At 39.5% G+C, this 21,382-nt stretch overlaps 1 protein-coding gene across 2 annotated transcripts in view; it reads right to left on the bottom strand.

The window, feature by feature from the left end:
- Window positions 1–606: 606 nt before the first annotated feature.
- RAD50 (RAD50 double strand break repair protein) overlaps window positions 607–21,382 on the bottom strand; it is a 108,211-nt gene continuing 87,435 nt past the window's right edge. For both annotated transcript variants that reach the window (XM_044947875.2, XM_006046046.4), the window contains 4 exons: window positions 5,232–5,317; window positions 4,540–4,682; window positions 2,354–2,487; window positions 607–954 (listed from right to left, as the gene is read on the bottom strand). In XM_044947875.2, coding sequence (XP_044803810.1) covers window positions 768–954; window positions 2,354–2,487; window positions 4,540–4,682; window positions 5,232–5,317 — 550 coding nt within the window. In that variant the 3' untranslated portion in view covers window positions 607–767. The remainder of the gene's footprint in view (window positions 955–2,353; window positions 2,488–4,539; window positions 4,683–5,231; window positions 5,318–21,382) is intronic.

The raw sequence follows: 21,382 nt of genomic DNA, 5'->3' as shown, positions 1-21,382 counted from the left end.
TATGCAAGAAGGCGGGTCAGGTCCCCAGTGAGGCGGCGGCCTTGCTCTTGGGCAGAGCTTTCCAGAAATGGATGGTGCACAGTGGGGAACGTCCTGTCTTCAGACAGCCCAGGTTTGGGGACTACCTGGTAGGGATATGTGGGGAGGGAATAGAGTGGGCATGGAAATTAAATTACTTAAGATTCCTTTCAAACTTTGAAGCCCCCATTTGACTACTGCAAATTTTAGTTGGAGAAACTGAGGTCCCAAGAGGAAGAGGTCACTTACCTAGATTTATAAAGAGCAGAGCCAGCTATTAATAATCATCCTTCATCTTCAGATATTAATACTGATAACTCAGTTTTTAAAACCACATCCAACAAACTAAATTTAGAGGTAAATCTTAACACTGACTTTTTTTTTTTAATGCCCAAACTAGTTTCCAGGCAGAGAAACTACTTCTCACTAATGCTTTGGGAAGTGAACGTTTAGTAAGAAGCTTCAGGCCCTATAGACTCCTTCATTAGTGCTAGGGAGGGGAGCAGGGAAGCTGAGCATATCTTCACTGCTGTTGAGGCTTGTCAGATGCTGCCTGGAGAGGAATGAAGTTCAGAGAATCAGCCCAAATTTCATGTGAAACACTTTTTTAATGATTTTTGAACCTCTTAGACATTAAAAACGCTAGACAGAAGGCTCATTTGAAAGAACATTTTCATATTGTCTCAATACCAGAAATAAGCAGTTGCCAGAGGACCAGTGTTTCTAAAGTATGTAAGTCTTGAATGTTTTTAATGAACATAAGATCCTAGGGAACTAACACTGCACGTCACAATCTCTGAGCACTGCTCAATGTTCTTCTTAATCCTGTAGAATTTCTCCACATATTCAGAACGCCCTAGGAGCTCCACAAAATCTTCATCATGAGTGATTACCAGAAGCTGGAAGTTCCGCTGTTGTGAGCGACTTTTTATTATCCTGAAACAATATAACATTTTATTACTAAAGAACATATATAACTCTTTCCTTTACTTGCAAAAGCCACTGAGAACCCTGTCAGACACAAAGTGTGTGCTGTGTGTGATGACCAGGCTTTTCCTGTGTCGTGTGAGTATCAGGGCCCCTGAGAGCCCTGCAGGAAGTGGCAGGGGGGAGGGGTAGGTGGATCCAGGCCTTCAGGCCAGCCAGGTAGCAGTCTCATCTCCTCTCCAGACAGTGGGGATGCGTAGCCTGACTCTTCACTGAGGTCTGGCTTAAAAACTGGTGAGAATACATGATGAACTAGTTTTATTCTTAAAGCAGGTAGAAATGTTTTATTGCACTTTCTTTAATAATCTGTGCCACTCAACTTTAGGAGTCTGACTTATTCCTGGGGTTTTCTTGACCTGGTATTAGTTTTCTCTGGAAGAAAACTATTAAAAAAGCCTACAGGCAAGGGGAATAACACTGTGAGCCCCACTGCCTTCTCAGGAGCTGGGTCTACTTAGAACTCTGCCACCACCAGTCACTAGATGCATCACTGGTATGACACACAGGGGGCCTGAGTGGGCGTACTGAGAACATTTCTGCTTGTTATCTATATGCTGAGGTAACTAGTTATGAGTCTGAGACTTACGACTTTTTCTTTTAACTAACCGCTTATTTATCCCTTGCCTGGAGCTGGATGCACTTAGGTTTCACAAGCACCAACCCTTACTTGTGGGTCACACGGGACTACTCAGAGAGATGGCTGGAGACAGCTGGCTCTGGGGCCACTCAAGTCTCCTGTCACAGGAGACGTTCTCTCTGCTAGGAAGAGTCTGTCTGGAGTGAAGACCCCCCCAGAAGAGCTTCTCTATCTCATGGAGACTGCCCGTCCTCTGCTGGACCGTGCAGAAGCAAGGGCTCTCTACCCCCAGACCTGCACCACCCCAGCGGTGAGCTGTGATAAGTGTGTCTGCAGTCTGGAGCCTACCTCACCACTAATACACTTTTTGAGTAAGAACCGTCATTCCTCATAGACGCTGACACATGTGAGCAGCTGGGGAGAGAGTTTAAAACCCACTCTCAACACCTAGAAATGCTTTAGTGGAGCACGCTAACTCCTGTCTGAGACACATGGGCCCCTCTGGTGGGTTTACAGGAAAACCAAACCAAGCCAGGAAACCCTCACTGTGAACACTATTGGGGAGATGTAGGATGTGTCTGGGGCATCTGTTCACCAGGTAGTTCTTTTTTTAAGCATCTGAAAAATTACTATCAAGGTAAAGCCTAAGGTCTGGTAAAACCAGTTTCCCCAAGGAGGACGCATCTACAGAGGATTCTATTTTCACCATAGAATTCTCTTAATCTTCCTTTAAAAACAATCATAACTTGGCCCCAAATTTGAGATACTTACTCAACCAGAGCATGTGCAAGAGATTCAATGTTTTCTCGGTCAAGATTTGTCGTTGGCTCGTCCAAAGCAAGGATGCCACAGTTTAAGCAGAATGTTTCAGCCAGGGCTAGGCGAATGATGAGTGAGGCTAATACCTGGAAAAAGGGTGCCAGAACTCAGCTGCACTGCACACGTTTCTCATTCACCTGAGGAAAACAGGCAGACTGGCACAGTGTCTTTCGAAGGGAAAGGTGGGGCAATCTCACAGGATCACTGACCTCAGGTGTACATCATTAAAATGCCAGGCCACACCTCACATCAGCTATAACAAAGCTTCCAATTAGACCTGCATCAGAAATGCAGTTAGCACTTATCTAATGTTACTGACAATTTTAATAGTGGTATAAGATGAACAACCTTAAAAATTCATAATCTGGCTATTTTCCTGATGATGTTAGAAAACTTGGATATAACACATTTTCCAGAGCCTCACAGACACCTTTTCTCTTGGAGACATCTTTAAATCTCTCTGTTCTGTGGAGCCAAAGTGGCACCATTGCTCTAACCCAAACTTAAATGTTTGTGTGTATGATTCTGAGAGGGAGGGAGAGGAAAACTATGAATACAGAAGTATGGTTTTATTTAAGCTTGACTGTGGAAAATCCAAGCAACCAAAACTATGAGGAACTTTTGTGGATAACAAACCTCATACTGAGACCGCCACTGAAGCCCTCTGCGGGCACAAGGCCACAGAACCAAGAGGGAGGGACGAGTTCAGGAAGATGCACGACTTCTGTGGGGGCTGTGATGTCCCCTCCACCCCGACTTGTGAGCAGAGGTGCGTCAGTGAGTGAGTGATCTCAGAGCACTTTAGAGCTTTTCTCTGATGCACAGGGCAGGCTGGCAGATTGAAGATGCCAGGGCCACAGGCCAGCCCTGCTCTCCTGGCATCACCCATTCAGAGTGGAGTCGGAATGGAGCTCCCGGCCCACTTTTACACAGCATCTGTCTGTCCTGTCACTCAACACCAAGGAAACGCTAGCACTAATTTTTATAATTTATAGTAGCTACAGGAAATCCGCTTTTGTTCAGAAAGTATTTTTAATCCAAATAGACATGTTTCAAACTCAAGGGATATTGATTATAGATCACAAATTTGTCGTTTTTGCAATCTGATTAAGATAATAATCTGCAGATGCCTTATAAATTGGTATCAGCTGTCTGGGTTGATGACAAAAATACATGCATAGAGTGTCTTTAAAAAACTGCAAACTTTTTTATGTGAATGACTCAGATGATATGAGCATCCATTTACAGAATTATAAAATTTTGTTAAGAATCAGGGGTCCAGAGGTAATATTGATAATCTTCTTCTAATCTGCAAAGGAGGAAGATCAAAAATCGATAACATTTTGGGGACAAACCAGCGCACAGTGGAAGAACCCAGCACTGTTCCCCAAGGATGCAGGTCCTACTTTCCAACCTGTTGAAATATTAGTCCTCTGTGCATCCAACCTCGGCTTTCTCAGAGCTCCCTGCAGAGCCAGGTGGCCTGGCCCAGCGCTGAGTCCCTGTGGTGGTGGGGGAAGAGGCCCTGTGGCTTTCACAGCCTTTGACTCTGGTAGGCCCGCTTTCACACGGTCCCCAGGCCCCAAGGCTAGGCCGGGGAGTGGTGGTGGGGACTCAGTCCTATGGCGAGAGACTCTTAGTTACTGTAATGCCTCATCTGGCTCAATCTAGGGTCTGGTTTGCTAATACTGTATGTCACCGATTGTAAAACATACCGTTCCTTATCCTTTGACTTCTCTGAAATCAAGATGCAGCTTAGAATTACTATTGAATTTTTTTTTTCTTGGTGGCACATAAATTAGTGTGGGTCTATAACTGATGATCAAACAACCTTATTCTCATAAGGAATGCCATGAAACAATGAATGGCCTTCAGCTTTTTGCTCTACATTTAGGCTATCCTGTGAGACTGTTTCAGGCCCTTCTAAAAGCCTACTTTACATAATGTTGCAGGAAATGCTGGTTAGAATTGAGAGTATAATGAGAGTAACTGAGCCCGGTTCACTTCATGCGGCAGCAATGATGCTGTAAGGAGCTTCCCACCATTCAAGGGCACCTTGGGTGCTTCCTCTGCACTGACAATCATTTCTCCGTCAATTTTCTGTGTACAAGTGGTTTTACGTTCGTGAAGATACCTGCCTTTTGTCCGGCGCTGCAACGCCCTCTCATATCCAAGGCTGTGTCTCCCTTTAGCATCACCACTCGGTAGTTGTAATTCCTCCTTTTATCAGAAGCTGATACATTTTCATCGGCATCTGATCGAATTTCTATGTACTCAATATCTGATACAGAAAGAAGAAGATTTTAGGAACCTATACTCTGCAGCCTTTTGTCATTTGCAAACCTTATCAAAGAACGTTATAAGCAACATGGGAGGCTGACATTCCCAGGGGAAACACTGGGTGGTTTGGAAACTTTTCCCTGGTTATGAGGATTCCTGGTCAGAAGCAACCAGATACCCAACCAACCGTTGCTCTCAGCTGTGCCCTTTTCTTAGTTCCCCTATTAAGAATTTCCTCCTAATGGTGTTCTTCTTCTTCTTATCTCATTTCAGCTTATCCCTATCTGCACTTCAACAGAACCTATTATGTCATCAGCTAAATATAATGTGTACCATAGCCAAATTTGTAAGTCCTGTCAGGCTTTGGAATAGAAAACTTTGCATTTTTTTCCTTCTAAAAGATATTGTCAAGATAAGAATTCTTAGAAAATCTGAAAGAGATGTTCAGAAAGGGGTCTAGAGGCAATACTGGCATGATGAGAGGTCATATGAAGCAAGAGCTTGACACAGGGCTTTAGAAAGAGCATTCGTGTTACACCATGTTAATTACCTTGTCCACGATAGGTACTTCGCCAAAGGTCACGAATAATTTTGTTGATTTCTTCCATTTTCATACTGTGAAATTTCATTATTGCTCTGGAAAAAGAATCCACTGGTAAAGGTAACATAATATTTAACTGGAGTGGGTTGCCCATTTCCTCCTCCAGGGGATCTTTCCAACCCAGGGATCGAACCTGGGTCTTCTGCATGGCGGGCAGATTCTTTACCATCTGAGCCACCAGGGAAGACCAATATATTTAACAGTATATATTAAAAATATACAAAATGTTTAATAATATATATAGTAACATCATAACAATGAGATAACTTCCCCCATATTAATAATAAAAGTAGAATATAGTACGGAGAAGGCAATGGCACTCCACTCCAGTACTTTTGCCTAGAAAATCCCATGGACGGAGGAGCCTGGTGGGCTGCAGTCCATGGGGTTGCTAAGAGTCGGACAAGACTCAGCTACTTCACTTTCACTTTTCACTTTCATGCATTGGAGAAGGAAAAGGCAACCCACTCCAGTGTTCTTGCCTGGAGAATCCCAAGAATGGGGAAGCCTGGTGGGCTGCCGTCTATGGGGTCGCACAGAGTCGGACACAACTGAAGCGACTTAGCAGCAGCAGAATATAGTAACAGCTAGAAAAAAATAAATACAACCAAAACCTTGCTATTGGCTAGTATTGCGAACTGTCAGGCATATATAATTCCAGCACTCCAGGGTCCTTATCCTTCTCCACTTTCACTCTCGAGATCAAACCCTGGTCTCCTGCATTGCAGCCAAATTCTTAACCATCTGAGTCACCAGGGAAGCTCCATGATAAGACAAACATTCCCTTAAATGCTTAAGTACTGTGAAAACTTCTGAAGAGAGTTTTTTATGAGACTTTTCCTTAGGTTTAACAGAAGCGCTGTTTCTACTGATACCAACTGGTTATATAGGAAGCTCTGCTGAACGGATGACAGTGAGTAAAAGAGGGGATAGAAGGTGTACAGGGTCCCTTAATCCACAGGAAAACAGGTGAATCTCTGGAACTGCTGCCTTTTTTTTCCTCTTCTATTTTATTACAGTTTACCGAAGTCAACCTCTGAAGCTGCTTTTGTCTCAGATCTGTGAGCTTTTTACCAACCAGAAGTGCTGGTTCAGAGAGGAGGATATCGAGACTTAAGCTGACCTGAACTTCAAAATTTTATTCTCCCTTCCTAAAGATTCAAAAATCCTAACTCCAAATATGTGCATTAACTTTTGTGCACCCCTCTACCCCCCACAACACTCTTGAAATACTAGTCGTTTTGAAATACGAAAAAGAAACGTCTGTAAAAACAAAAGTAGCCTGTCAAAATCTAACATCGTTTTTACTATAGTCACCTTTCGCCAAAAAGCCCTTAGGTTCTTTGGAAGTGGGTTTATGAACTAATAAATGTTGCAACAGTCACAAAAAGGCGACCATCACTGCCATCACCATACAAAGGATGTGAGGCGGACATACTTCCATTTGCAAGTCTCTTATCTGATATATACAAAAAAAGAAACTGAACGTAATGCTACTGCCTCTGCAGAATCATTTCATGATCTTCTGGTTTACCAGCAAAAGAGAAAGAAATGACTCAACATAAATACATTTTAAATATCAGATGAAGGATTTTTAAGTATAAAGCCCGGAAAAAAACCATATTCTGCCTGTTGATGAGAATGCAACAAGTCTCTATTTTCTACTTTTATATATTTATCTCAGATTTTATACTTCTTTCAAAAGGACAGAGACACAACTTCTAAGTATTTGTTTAAAGCCAAAAAACCTCAGAGAATGTTCTTGAGATGAATCATGTGATCCTTAGCTTTATACATTATGATCTTGATTCTTCAAATGACTTTTAAAAAACGTCATCTTTCCATTCAAGTTAAAAATCGTCCATAATTAACATAAATAAGCACTCTCAACATGGAGAACAAGCTCCAGGTGGGGCACACATGTCCAAGAGGCATACGTATAGTCTACACCATGGCTCCCTGGGACAGAGGTGGCGCATCCTCACCCATGTGTAGGTCTGCTGAGAGAAAAAACTCCAGTCCTCACACTGACCAATGAGTGTGGCAGACAGAGCTGATGTCAACAGTAGTTGGACCATTCACTTTGTATCTTGCATGCACGCTCAGTCGCTCACTCATGTCTGACTCTGTGGCTCCATGGACTGTGTGTAGCTCGCTAGGCTCCTTTGTCCGTGGGACTCACCAGGCATGGATACTGGAGTGGGTTGCCATTTCCTACTCCAGGGGCTCTTCCCAACTCAGGGATCAAACCAGCGTCTCCTGCATTGACAGGCGGATTCTTTTACCACTGAGCCACATGGGAATCCCACTTTGTATCTTCTCTCTCTGTTAATATGGAGTTTATAGCCCCACTATGCAATGATTACAGTAACTACATGGGTTCGATCCCTGGTCAGGGAATTAAGATCCCACAAGCCAGGTGACATGGCCAAAATGAAAAAAAGAAATGGAAAGGTATCCCTATGTTCATGATTGGAAGGATTAATTATGTTAATACTTTTCAAAGCCATGTATGTAATACAATGCAATTCTTATCAAAATTCCAATGGTATTTTTTATAGAAATAGAAAAAACACTCTTGAAACTTACATGGAACTACAAAAGACCCCAAATAGCCAAACCTGAGAAAACAACAAAGCAATGGTATTGTATTTCCTGATTCCAAGTTATACTAAAGCTGTAGTAATTAAAACAGTATTGTACTCCCATAGACAATTAATCTATGACAAAGGAGGCAAGAATATACAATGAGAAAAGAGTCTCTTCAATAAGTGGTGCTGGGAAAGATGGACAGCTACATGTATAAGAATGAAATCAGGACATTCTCTAACACCACACACAAAAGTAAAGTTGAAATTGGTTCAAGACCTAAAGATAAGACTGTACACTGTGTAATTCCTAGAGGAAAAACACAGGCAAAACACACTTTAAAATAAAAATAAATTGCAGCAGTATCCTTTTGGATCTATCTCCTACAGTAATGAAAATTAAAAACAAACAAAAGGGACCTAATTAAAAAGCTTTTGCAGAGCAAAGGAAATGATAAAATGAAAAGACAACCCACAGAATGGGAGAAAATCTTTGCAAAAGAAGCAACAAACAAGGAATTAATCTCCAAAATATACCAACAGCTTACACAGCTCAAAAAAACCAAAAAAAGACAACCCATCAAAAAATGGGCAGAAGATCTAGACATTTCTCAAAAGAAGATATACAGATGACCAAAACACACATGAAAAGATCCTCAACATCTCAAAGAAATGCAAATCAAAACTACAATAAGGTATCACCTCAAACCAGTCAGAATGGCCATCATCAAAAAGTCTACAAACAATAAATGCAGGAGAGAGTGCAGAGAAAAGCAAACTTTCCTATATTGTTGGTGGGAATGTAAAGTGGTATGACCATTATGGAGGACAGTATGAAATTTCCTTTAAGAACTAAAAACAGAATTATCATATGATCCAGCAATCCCACTCCTGGGCATATATCCAGGGAAAAACAAAACTTGAAAAGATATATGCACCCTGATGTTCACTGCAGCACTGTTTCAATAGCCAAGACATAGAAACAACCTAAATGTCCATCAACAGATAAAGAAGATGTGGTGCATGTATATAATGGAATAGTATTCAGTCATTAAAAGAATGAAATGATGCCATCTATTTGCAGCAATGTGGATAACCTAGAGATTTTCATGCTAAGGTGAAATAAGTCAGACAAAGAAAGACAAAGATCATATGATATTGTTTATATGTGGAATCTGAAAAAAAAAAAAAAAAAAGATTAAAATAAACTTATTTAAAAAACAGAAATAGACCCACAGACACAGAAAACACTTATAGTTAGCAAAGGAGAAGAAGGGAGGAGGGGGATAAATTAGGAGGTTGGGATTAACATACACACTACCATGCAAAAAACAGATAACAATAAGGACCTACTGTATTGGCACAGGGAATTATACTCAATATTTTGTAATAACCTATAAGGAAAAAGAATCTGTAAAATAATATATACATATATATAACTGAATCACTGTGCTGTACATCTGAAACTAACATGACAGCGTAAATCAACTATATTGATCAGATCAGTCACTCAGTCGTGTCCGACTCTTTGCGACCCCATGAATCGCAGCACACCAGACCTCCCTGTCCTCGAGTCAGTGATGCCATCCAGCCATCTCATCCTCTGTCGTCCCCTTCTCCTCTTGCCCCCAATCCCTCCCAGCATCAGAGTCTTTTACAATGAGTCAACTCTTTGCATGATACTTCAATATAAAAAGAGACTTTAAAAAAAAACCTAGTATGGCAGTGGCATAAAAAGACAAAAAGACCAACAGAACATAATCGACAGCCCAGAAATTAACCCAGACACATACAGTAAACTAATATTTGACAAGGGAACCAAAAACACTCAATGGAGAAAAGACAGTCTCTTCAGTATGGTGTTGGGAAAACGGGATACTCACATGTAAAAGAATGAAACCAGATCCCTATTTTAATCACTCGTAAAATGAACTCTAAATGAATCAAAGGCTTAAATGTAAAACCTGAAAGTATGAAACTCCCAGAAGAAAGTTCCTTGACATGGGTCTTGGTAATGATTTTTGGAAATCATAGCTAAAGCACAAACAATAACAACAAAGTGGGGGTCTGTATTAAACTAAAAAGTTTCTGCACAGCTGAAGAAACAAACAACAAAGTGAAAAGACAACCTATGGGATAGGAAAGAATATTTGAAAGCCATGAATCTGATAAGGAGTTAATATCCAAAATATATAAAGAACTCATACAACCTGGAAAAAAAAAACACAAAACTCAATTTAAAAATGGACAAAGGACCTTAATAGACATTTTTCCAAAGAACATACACGAAAGGTCCATGACCTTTTAGCAGCTAAAAGGTCCATGAAAAAGATGCTGACAGTCATTAGGGAACTGCAGATTAACACCACAATGAAAGAGCACCTCATACCTCTTAGAACATCCATCACCAACAAAACGTAACAAATGATGGCATGGGCGTGGAGAAAAGAAAACCCCTGTGCGCTGTTGCCAGCATACACTGTAAACTGGTACAGCCACTGCGGGGACAGTACAGAGTCCTAAAAAACTAAAACTAGAAGTAACATATAGCGTAGTAATTCCACTTTGGGGAATATATCCAAAGGAAAGGAAAACACTAACTTGAAAAGTTATCTGCACCCTCCTCCCCCATTCACAGCAGCACTGTTCACAACAGCTAAGACAGAAACAACCTATGTCCATCATGGAATGAACGGATAGAGAAGATGTGAGATATATATCTTTATACACATATATATATCATATCTATACACATACACATTTACACATATAATGGAACATTATTCAGCCATAAAAAACAAAGAAGTCCTACCATTTGGAACGACGTTGGATGGACTTTGAAGGCATGTTAAAAGAAGTCAGACAGAAAAAGACAAATACTGTAAGATCTCACTTACATGTGGAATTTAACTTCCACTTATAAATATGTACTAGGTCTGTAATATACAATATGTTAACTATACTTAGCATAATACACAATATGTTAAAAGAAGTCAGAAAAAGACAAATACTGTAAGATCTCACTTACATGTGGAATTTAACTTCCACTTATAAATATGTACTAGGTCTGTAATATACAATATGTTAACTATACTTAACATAATATACAATATGTTAACTATACTTCTGTATGACATAAGACAGCTAGGAGAGTAAAGCCTAAGTATTCATCAAAACATTTTTTTTTTTCCTTTTTATCTACATGAGATGATGGATGTTAACTAAACCTACTTTAGTAATCTTCATAATATGTGTATATCAAACCATCATGCCATACACCTTAAACATATACAGTGATGTATGTTAACTATTTCTCAATAAAATAAAACAGAAGCTGGGGAGAAAACTTGAGATTTAATCAAATTAGTAATGTGCTCAAGATCAGAGAAAAATGGGATATTAACAGCCCTTGAATATAATCAAAATTATTTGAACAGGCAGTCAAAATGCCATCTTTCAAGCCATCAGGCTCAGATAGTTTTACAAGTGAATGTTTTCATATCTTCAAGGTACACCTAGTTCCGAAGTATGTAAATACTACATAGCAAGGAGAAACATAAGAAAAAAAAAGGATAGGCTTATTTTGCTTACAAATACAGATACAAACATTCTAAATAAAACCAAATTTAGGGCTGAGCATATTAAAAACAGTGTATTACAACCAAATAGTGTTTATCTCAAGAACCCAAGAATGGTACAACAGAAAATTAAGATAATTCACTTCATTAAAAGATTGCAAGAAAATATTATTTAAACAGATGTCAAAAAGTATAATACTGAGTTTTGATAAAAACTAAATACAGAGAAATAGAAAAATTTCTTAATTAGACAAGATGACTATCAGATACCCACAGCAAGCATCAAACTTACTGTTAAAATATACAAAAGTGTTCCTCTTAAAGCTAAGAACAAGAGAAAGAGAACTTTTATTATTGTTACTCTAAAATAATGTCCTGGAGATCCCTAATAACTGAGCAAGACAATAAAGAGAAATGAAGACTAAATGAGGGGAACAAAAATAAGAACTTGCTATTGTTTCTGCAGATGATATAACTATACACTCAGAAAACCTAAGAAATCAACTGACAAACTATTAAAGACTGATAAGTAGTCAGAAATAAACATACATTACTGTGGCAGAATTCAATATGAAATATAATAGACAAATGGATCCTATTCATGATGGCAATAAAAACTAAGAAATACCAGGAGAAAAAGAGGTACAGAATCTAAATGAAAAAGTTATAATACTTTACAAGAGAACAAAACCATCCTGAAAATACATTACAGGACTCCAACGGGAGATTCAATATTGCAAACATTTTCCCTCAAGTAATCCGTAAATTAAATGCAATCCAAACAAAACTCCCAACAAGATTAAATAATTTTTAAAATAAAACCCACAAGACGACTCTAAAGTTAATATATGAGAGATAATGTGATTGAATAAAATCATAGAGGACAAGAATAAAAATTAAACCAACTATATACAGAACTTTATAACTGACATTTCAAGTCAATGGGAAAGGTTTTAATAGTGCTTGGAAGAGGGAAAAATTAAAATTATATCACTATCTTTTATCAAATTTCAAATAAAGTCCAAATAAAAGATTAAAAATAAGTAAGACTATTAAAAGAAAAATTTTTGTAATCTTAGGATTGGGAAGGCCCTTGTGATTGAGAAGTCATACATTAAAAGACCAAAAATGTATTGACTTAAACACTAAGCTACAAATAAATAACACCATCAAGAAAGCTAATGGACAAATGACAAACTAGGAAAAACTCCTTGTGGTGTATGTGAAAAGGATTAATATCCAGAATCTATTTTAAAATAATAACACAAATCACTTAGAAAAAGACAACCTAATAGAAAACTTGGCGAAGAGATATGACTGGACAATTCCTGGAGAAGAAATACAAACAGCCAACATATGAAAAGACATTTAACCTCACTATTAAACAGGGGAATGTAAAGTGAGAACATTTTATGTGTAAGACTCAAAAATTTTAAAAGTTGATAATATGTAAAGCAGACATAAAGAAATGTGATACATTTAAGTAGGTACTTTCATACACTACTGGTAGAAACAGACCTTGTGCTTCTGGAAGGCAGTGTGGCACTAACAAATAAAAAAGGCACATACCCTCTGACCCAGCAGCTCTATTTCTAAGTAGCCATCTTTCTGATACATCTGCACAAGTGTAAGAAGACATACACTGTGGCACTACCTGAGTAGCAAACATTTAAAGGCTTCCTAATATGTCTATCAGTGGTCAAATCAAGTGGGTAACATCCACCTTATAGAATATTATGCAGACATTAAAAATAATGAGGTATTTACCTATACAAACATGAATTTCATCACATGGTAAAGTGGAAAAAAAAAGTATCTACAATGTGATACTATTCACACAAAGCAAATGTGTACATAATGCAAAAGCACCGTGAAGACAATGAAAATGTCTCATCAGTGTAATTCTACTGAACTGCTGAATAAATGTCAGAGCCTGTCAAGGAAATTTCAAGTCCCAATCTGAACCATGTTCTGTAATTTGCAGAATAATGATATAGAGGAAATAAAAATATATGTGATACAACGCTGAATGGGTTAAGTGGTACAAAATATTATGATATACAAAGGAAGAAAAAATTATAGCACTTGTATGTTACAGGTAATTAACACTTAAGAAGGTCCATGACATCTAGTAAACTATGATTCTGCTTAGGCAGAGATATAAATTTCATGGGCTGGAAACTATTGTAAGTAGATGTCATTGGGCTAGCTGCATCAGCCCCACCTGTGCCTGGAGTGTGCCTGTCACTCAGTTAAATGCATATAATACTGACACATGTTATGTGTATGTTTTGTGAAAAATGATTTCCCAAAATGAAAAGTTCTAAGAAAACTGATTTATAAATCAATCTTATATTGAAATATTCTTGGTAATCTGAAAGATTGTCTTGAAAATCTCAGTAACAATCTATTGCATTTTATGAGGACAAAGGATAGTTTTAGTGGTATTTAAATTCTAGTGATCCATGAAAGTCTTACAATGTGATCCTCAGAGATGACAAAGGCCTAGCATATTTACTGTTTGAAAGGGGGCACAATGAGGCCAAAAGACAAAAGGACTCATACAGGTGAAACTATTCCATATGATACTATACGGGCAGTTGTTCTTCAGTCGCGTCCAGCTCTTTGGGATCCCATGGACTGCAGCACGCCAGGCTACATGGCTAGTTACATGTCATTAAACATTTGTCTAATTGCAGAGAATGCAGAACACCATGAGTGAACCCAAATGTGAACTACAGATTTTGGTGAGTATGATGTTCATCAAATGTACCACTCTGGTCAGGGATGACTGTGGGATAGGCTATGGTCAGGGAAGGCTGGAGACAGAGGTATATGGGAAATCTCTGTATTTTCTGCTCGATTTTACTGTGAACCTAAAACTGCTCAAAAAATAATCTATTGAGAAAGACAGAAAAAGGAGTATGAACTAATGTAGTCTGTAGAGCTGTTTTCATACATGTCCCTCTTCCTTCTTCACACGCAACTCTTTGAATGCCAAGCTGACTGTCCTGTCCATCAGCACCTCTTTGCACTATGGCTTCTGCCCCAGCAATTTCTAGATGATTTTCCTTTTTGTTCTAAGCTGTCAAACTGTCTCCACTCTTGGGCCTTTAATAAAAAGCTTCTGCAAGCCTTGGAGCTGTCTACTTTCTAAGCATACATGGGTTCTCAATGTCACAAGGTGAAGCATGTTAGGAATCCCCAGGACAGTAGTTCAGAGTTTTTGCTGCTGCTCTCTGGCCACTTTTAAAATCATCACAGGACTTGGTCATTAGCACAGAACTGAATGCCTGAAATGGAGTGGTCAGAAAATAGGTAGACTAAAACCTCACCTGCCAGACAAACACCTTTTCAAATGTTACACCTTTCATATTTAAGCCATCTCCAGGGCTCCAACTACTGAGGAAGGTTAGTTACCATTTTGCTATTCAGAGTCAGAAATGCATGTACAATGGCAAATTTTGAACTGGATTTCCCCATAACTCAAGCTATTTCAGTAAATATTGAAGGGGTCAAAGACGAGCCTTCCTAATAAAAGCAGAGAAAAGATTATACTTACAAAGACTTTTTCCAACAATACTATTCTCATCCTCGCACATAAAATTGTACCAAATGGAGGAGGAAATGGCAACCCACTCCAGTATTTTTTTTAATTAAGAAGTTGAAATATTTTATTATTAAAGTGTTTCTTATTCTCCTGCAAGGCTGTTGCTTCACTGTGTAAAAATAGCACCAGCAAACACAGTGTATTGCAAAATTAAGATAGTAATATTCTTTACTGGATGCTATACAACAAACAAACTTTTCTCTCCTGCCAGTTATTTCTAGTGGGAAGATAATTTTGACCCAAATCCAGGGATGGCTGTAAGCAAGTTACAAAATTATATAAGGCTTAAGATAACCGTGTTATCCTTGAATTACATCATTTTTATAACTAGTTTTACCACAGATAATTTCAGGAATTTTGAATATTGTAACTGGCACCTAGCCTAAAAATCATAGGGTGCTGTCAAAAAGATGCAGTGTTTATCTGAAGTTATTAGGAAGTTAAGGGGTATTTTCTTTAGGAAACATTGTTACAAGTGGTTTCTTTTCCTAAAAGTTGCTTTTAAATACATATCCACCCCTAATTTTAAGACAACCATGCTAGATTAAGTTGTTTCAAACTAGTTTATTTAGGGGTTCCATTTTCTCTCAATAGATTTTATGTATTTCTCATATGCTTCTTCACTCATTAGTTCCACACTCTGGTATTTTAGCCCGGAGAATTCCATGGACAGAAGAGCCTAGTGGCTACAGTTCACAGAGTTGCAGAGAGTTGGACACGACTGAGCACCTTTTACTTTGCTTCACTTCACTTCCTGAGATATACAGGTTGCCAGAAAACTGGCTAAGATCAATTTTGTTGTTCATTATTATATTGAATACTCTTCCCTACTGTAGTTACCACCACGAGAACTTCCTGTCTTCCTACATATAGGTCAGCGGAAGCCCTCTAGTATAAGGGAAATGATATGATGAGTATCACATTCTACTGAGTATTGTGTTCCAAACTAGTAGTAAGTTTTATTACTTAGCACACTTTAAAATCCCTAACTTGCCAATCCTAAGCTGCACATTTATAAGAAAAATGTCCTCTTTTTCTAGATAAACCCTTTAAGACTATTAAACTAATTTCCTAAAACCCTTGAAATTATTGAACTGCTGTAATTTCCTTTGACCAGACTCCCAAATATCAGCTTCTAAAATTCAGGTAATGGGTCAACCACTATTGCTACAGTGGTTGATAAATATTTGGTTAAAAAAACCTGCAAGTCATTGTGAAATGCCACTAGCTATCATTGGGTTTTATAATCTACTTGTTTGATGCTATGGGGGCTGATGTGAAACCGTGCTGTATTTAAGATAAGAATGAGAATGATAGCCATGAGGTGAGTCCTGCATCAAGCCCTCATTGAGTGTAAGAAGCTGGGTTCTGAAGAGACTCAGAGAGAGTTGGCTGCCCTGGATATAAAACTTACATGTTTCCACTGAGTCTCAGAAGAAGTATGACTTAATATTCAACACTCCACATTTGGGGGAAAACAGTGTAACATTTTGGGGATAGAGCAGAACAGTGTACTTTGAATGATATATTCCAAAATCACTTAATTTTAACTGATGGCTTTTTTAAGGAAGTGGATAAGGGAGAGTAAATTCTGAATAATGGATGTTTTCCCCTTGTCGAGTGTGTCTCTGACCACTGGTAATGCTGACAATCAGTGATGGTTTTAGATGATTACTAATAACAGATGGTAATCAGCTTTTCTTGAAAATGCACTGTTAATTTCCTGTGTTATCTTAAATAGATAGATGAATGCACAATTACGACGACTGCATGCTTCTTCTAAGAGGTGAGACAATGAGGGAAATTTTGGACCCTGCTTTCTTCTTCTAGGTGAGAAGGCAAATTTAAGGCTCCTAGTATAAACCTTAAGAAGAGTTGCAAGCATAAGCCCACAAACACTCAATTTTGGGTAAATCTGTACCACTTCTTTTCTTCTCATTTAGAAGAATCCATCTAATTGCCAGACAACAGAACTCAGTAAACAGCCTGCCTTTGTTTCTGAGGCAAGCCTAAATTGTTGGGAAGCACCCCTGTACCTCCCCAACCCCACAAGCTCCCACATATGCCCGCCCTCTGCTCAGTGTGATGCCTCTATGATTGAGGCTCTTTTCTCTACTGAAATGCCCTTCCTTCATTATTCATGGCCCAGGTCAATACAGCCTGTGGACCACCTACCATGGTCTCCTACTGAGAGGTTACAACTTTACAGGAAAAACAGGGCATATTTCTATCTCCCCAGAGAGAACAGAACAGGGATTTTTTTTCCCAATCAACAGGTGCCTCACTGAGGGAATTTTTGTTCCTGCTGTCAGTGCTCTCAGGGTCTTGCAGGGTTAGCTGGAGGGCTTCTAGGTACAGTTTTCCATTCAGTTAACATCTATGAAACCCCAGGTCTGCAAGCCAGTGTACTAAGAGGAAGAGCTACTTTGTAGCAGAATTACCTAAACTTAAGATTTAGGATTAAAAAAAAAAAGATTTAGGATAAAAGCAGTCTACATACCTAACCCCGTTTTCCTGCTACTCTTCACAATGGAAGTTTTTTTTTTTAATCGAGTTTACTGTACTCACTGTCTTCATCTCTTGCCACCTGCTGTCTCCTCACTCAACTCTAAGGCTTCAGTTCCAACCATGCCACTAAGTTTGTTCCTCAAAGTCATGAACATTCTCCATTTTATCCAAATCAAGGGTTACTTCTTAGTCCTTATCTCATTTGATCTCTCAATAACATTAGATTCCTGAAATAGTTTCTTTCCTTGGTTTTCAAGCTACTATGCCTTTTAATTTTTTTTTTTTTTCTTTCTTCATCAGCTACTTCTTCACTCCATTAGTAAACATGAGTTTTGGGACCCTTCCCATCTCTATCCACAATTATTCCATACTTAGTAATCTCATTCCATGGCTTTAAATACTACATCAGTTCAGTTCAGTCGCTCAGTCATGTCCAACTCTTTGCAACCCCATGAATCGCAGCACGCCAGGCCTCCCTGTCCATCACCATCTCCCGGAGTTCACTCAGACTCATGTCCATCGAGTCGATGATGCCATCCAGCCATCTCATCCTCTGTCGTCCCCTTCTCCTCCTGCCCCCAATCCCTCCCAGCATCAGGGTCTTTTCCAATGAGTCAACTCTTTGCATGAGGTGGCCAAAGTATTGGAGTTTGAGCTTCAGCATCAGTCCTGATAATTCCTAAATGTATAGCTTCCCCTTGAACTCTAGACTCTAAATTATAGATCCAACTGCCTCCCTGACATTTCTACTTAAAGTGCACCTCAAACTGCAAGTGTCCAAAACACTTTCTCCTCCCCAATCCTGCCCATTTCAGGGAGTGGGAATTTGCTCCCCCAACATCCTCAGTTCAGTTCAGTCGTTCAGTCACGTCCAACTCTGCGACCCCATGAATCGCAGCACGCCAGGCCTCCCTGTCCATCACTATCTTCCGGAGTTCACTCAAACTCACGTCCATCGAGTCGGTCATCCTATTGTTCGTGAAAAAATATGTAGGATCAGTCTTCCTTTCCCCCCTCTTTCCTCCCTTACATTCAGTTCAGAAGCAAGACCTGTCAATTCTATTTCCAAAACAAAAATTGAGCCCATCTACTTCTCTCCATTTCCACTGCTACCATCCTAGTCCAGTCCACCACTCTCTCCTGGGTGCCTCCACAATCCATTCTCCACACAGCAACAAGTGTGATTTCTTCCAATTATGAATCAGGTTATACTACCTCCCTGCTTCAAACACTCCAGTGACTTCTCATCACACTTAGAATAAAACTGAACTATTAACTAAGGCTGCAAGGCATGGCATGCTCTGGGAACCATTCCCCTCTGACCTGATTCCCCTGCTCACTGTAGCCAGGCACGCTTGCCTTCTTCCTATTCCTTGAACACCTCATGTTTGTATTGGTCTTAGGGCCTCTGCATCAGTTATCTCTCCATCTGGAATGCCTGCATCTCCGCTTTCTGCATATCTTGCATGAATCACATTTCAGCTTAAATGTCACATTCTCAAAAAAGATCCTGCCTTAGAAAAGGCCTAAAGTAGACCCTCAGTTATTCCCATCATCATGGTTAATTTTCACCATTTACGGATTTATTTCTGAACTTTGTTTCTTCATCTCTACATACTTAGTATACAACATCTAAACCTTACCAAATGTACAAGCACTCAAATCTTAATTGAACAAAGTCCTAATGCACACGACAAGATATATTTTGCACATACATATATACGCAGTTTGCTGAGGAGGTATAAAATATATAAATTGACTATTGTGGCTCTTAACCAAGAAGCATGAGTTAAGTAAAGGAAAAAATTTTAATATAAATATTTGTTTTTTAAAGGTTAAAAAAGAGGGGGGACGGATGGTGGTAGCAGCACAGCACAGTGGGAATAGAAAGGCCTTAGTTCTGAGATCTAATTTCATCGCTACCACTTAGCTGGGTAATTTTGGACAGTCTGCTTGGTCTCTCTGATGAATACTTGCTCTTTACAGGTCTATACCAGTAGTTCAGTCGCTCAGTTGTGACTGATGTTTGCAACCCCATGGACTGTAGCATGCCAGGCTTCCCTGTCCACCACCACCAACTCCCAGAGCTTGCTCAAACTCAAGTCCAAGAAGTTGGTGATGCCATCCAACCATCGCATCCTCTGTCATCCCCTTCTCTTGCCTTCAGTCTTTCCCAGCATCAGGGTCTTTTCCAATGAGTCATTTCTTTGCATCAGGTGGCCAAAGTACTGGAGCTTCATTCAGCTTCAGCATCAGTCCTTCCAATGAATAGTCAGGACTGATTTCCTTTAGGATTGACTGGTTTGATCTCCTTGAGGTTCAAGGGACTCTCAAGAGTCTCCTCTAATACCACTGTTCAAAACCATCAATTCTTTGGCACTCAGCTTTCTTTATGGTCCAACTCTCCCATCCAAAACTGACTACTGGAAAAACTGTAGCTTTGACTATATAGACCTTTGTCCGCAAAGTATTGTCTCTGCTTTATAATATGCTGGCTAGGTTGGTCAGAGCTTTTCTTCCAAGGAGCAAGCGTCTTTTAAGTTCATGGCTGCAGTCACCATCTGCAGTGATTTTGGAACCCAAGAAAATAAAGGCTGTCACGGTTTCCATTGTTTCCCCATCTACTTGCCATGAAGTGATGGCTTTCTGCCATAAGGGTGGTATCATCTGCATATCTGAGGTTATTGATATATCTTCCAACAATCTTGATTCCAGCTTGTGCTTCATCCAGCCGGAATTGCTCATGATGTAATCTGCATATAAGTTAAATAAGCAGGGTGATAATATACAGCCTTGACATACTCCTTGCCCAATTTGGAACCAGTCCATTGTTCCATGGCCGGTTCTAACTGTTGCTTCTTGACCTGCATACAGATTTCTCAGGAGGTAAGGTGTTCTGGTACTCCCATCTCTTTAAGAATTTTCCACAGTTTGTCGAGATAGAATTCAATTAAATTATGGCTAACACAGATGACACCACCCATATGGTAGAAAGTGAAGAGGAACTAAAGAGCCTCTTGATGAAGGTGAAAGAGAAGAGTGAAAAAGCTGGCTTAAAACTCAACATTCCAAAAACAAAGATCATGGCATCTGGTCCCACCACTCCATGGCAAATAGATGGGGAAACAATGGAAACAGTGATAGACTATTTTCTTGGGCTCCAGAATCACTGCAGATGGTGACTGAAGCCATGAAATTAAAAGATGCTTGCTCCTTGGAAGAAAAGCTGTAACAGACATATTAAAAAGCAGAGACATTACTTTGCCAACAAAGATCTGTAGAGTCAAAGCTATGATTTTTCCAGTAGTCAGGTATCGATGTGAGAGGTGGACTATAAAGAAAGCTCAGTGCCGAAGAATTGATGCTTTTGAATTGTGGTGCTGGAGAAGACTCTTGAGAGTCCCTTGGACTGCAAGGAGATCCAACCAGTCTATCCTAAAGGAAATCAGTCCTGAATATTCATTGGAAGGACTGATGTTGAAGCTGAAACTCCAATACTTTGGCCACCTGATGCGAAGAACTGACTAACTGGAAAAGACCCTGATGCTGGGAAAGACTGAAGACAGGAGGAGAAGGGAACGACAGAGGATGAGATGGTTGGGTGGCATCACCAACTCCATGGACATGAGTTTGAGTAGGCTCCGGGAGCTGGTGACGGACAGGGAAGCCTGGCATGCTGCAGTCGCAAAGAGCTGGAAATGACTGAGCAACTAAACAACATATATTAAGTATTTAATTACTATTAGTATCTCCTCTGCACAGCCCCTGCCCGAGAAATTTAGTCTTAAAGCATGTTTAGATAGAAACATACGCTTT

Source organism: Bubalus bubalis, chromosome 9 (assembly GCF_019923935.1).
Source record: "Bubalus bubalis isolate 160015118507 breed Murrah chromosome 9, NDDB_SH_1, whole genome shotgun sequence".
In the NCBI taxonomy this organism is placed as follows: Eukaryota; Metazoa; Chordata; class Mammalia; order Artiodactyla; family Bovidae; genus Bubalus; species Bubalus bubalis.
This window is presented reverse-complemented; position numbering and strand designations above follow the sequence as displayed.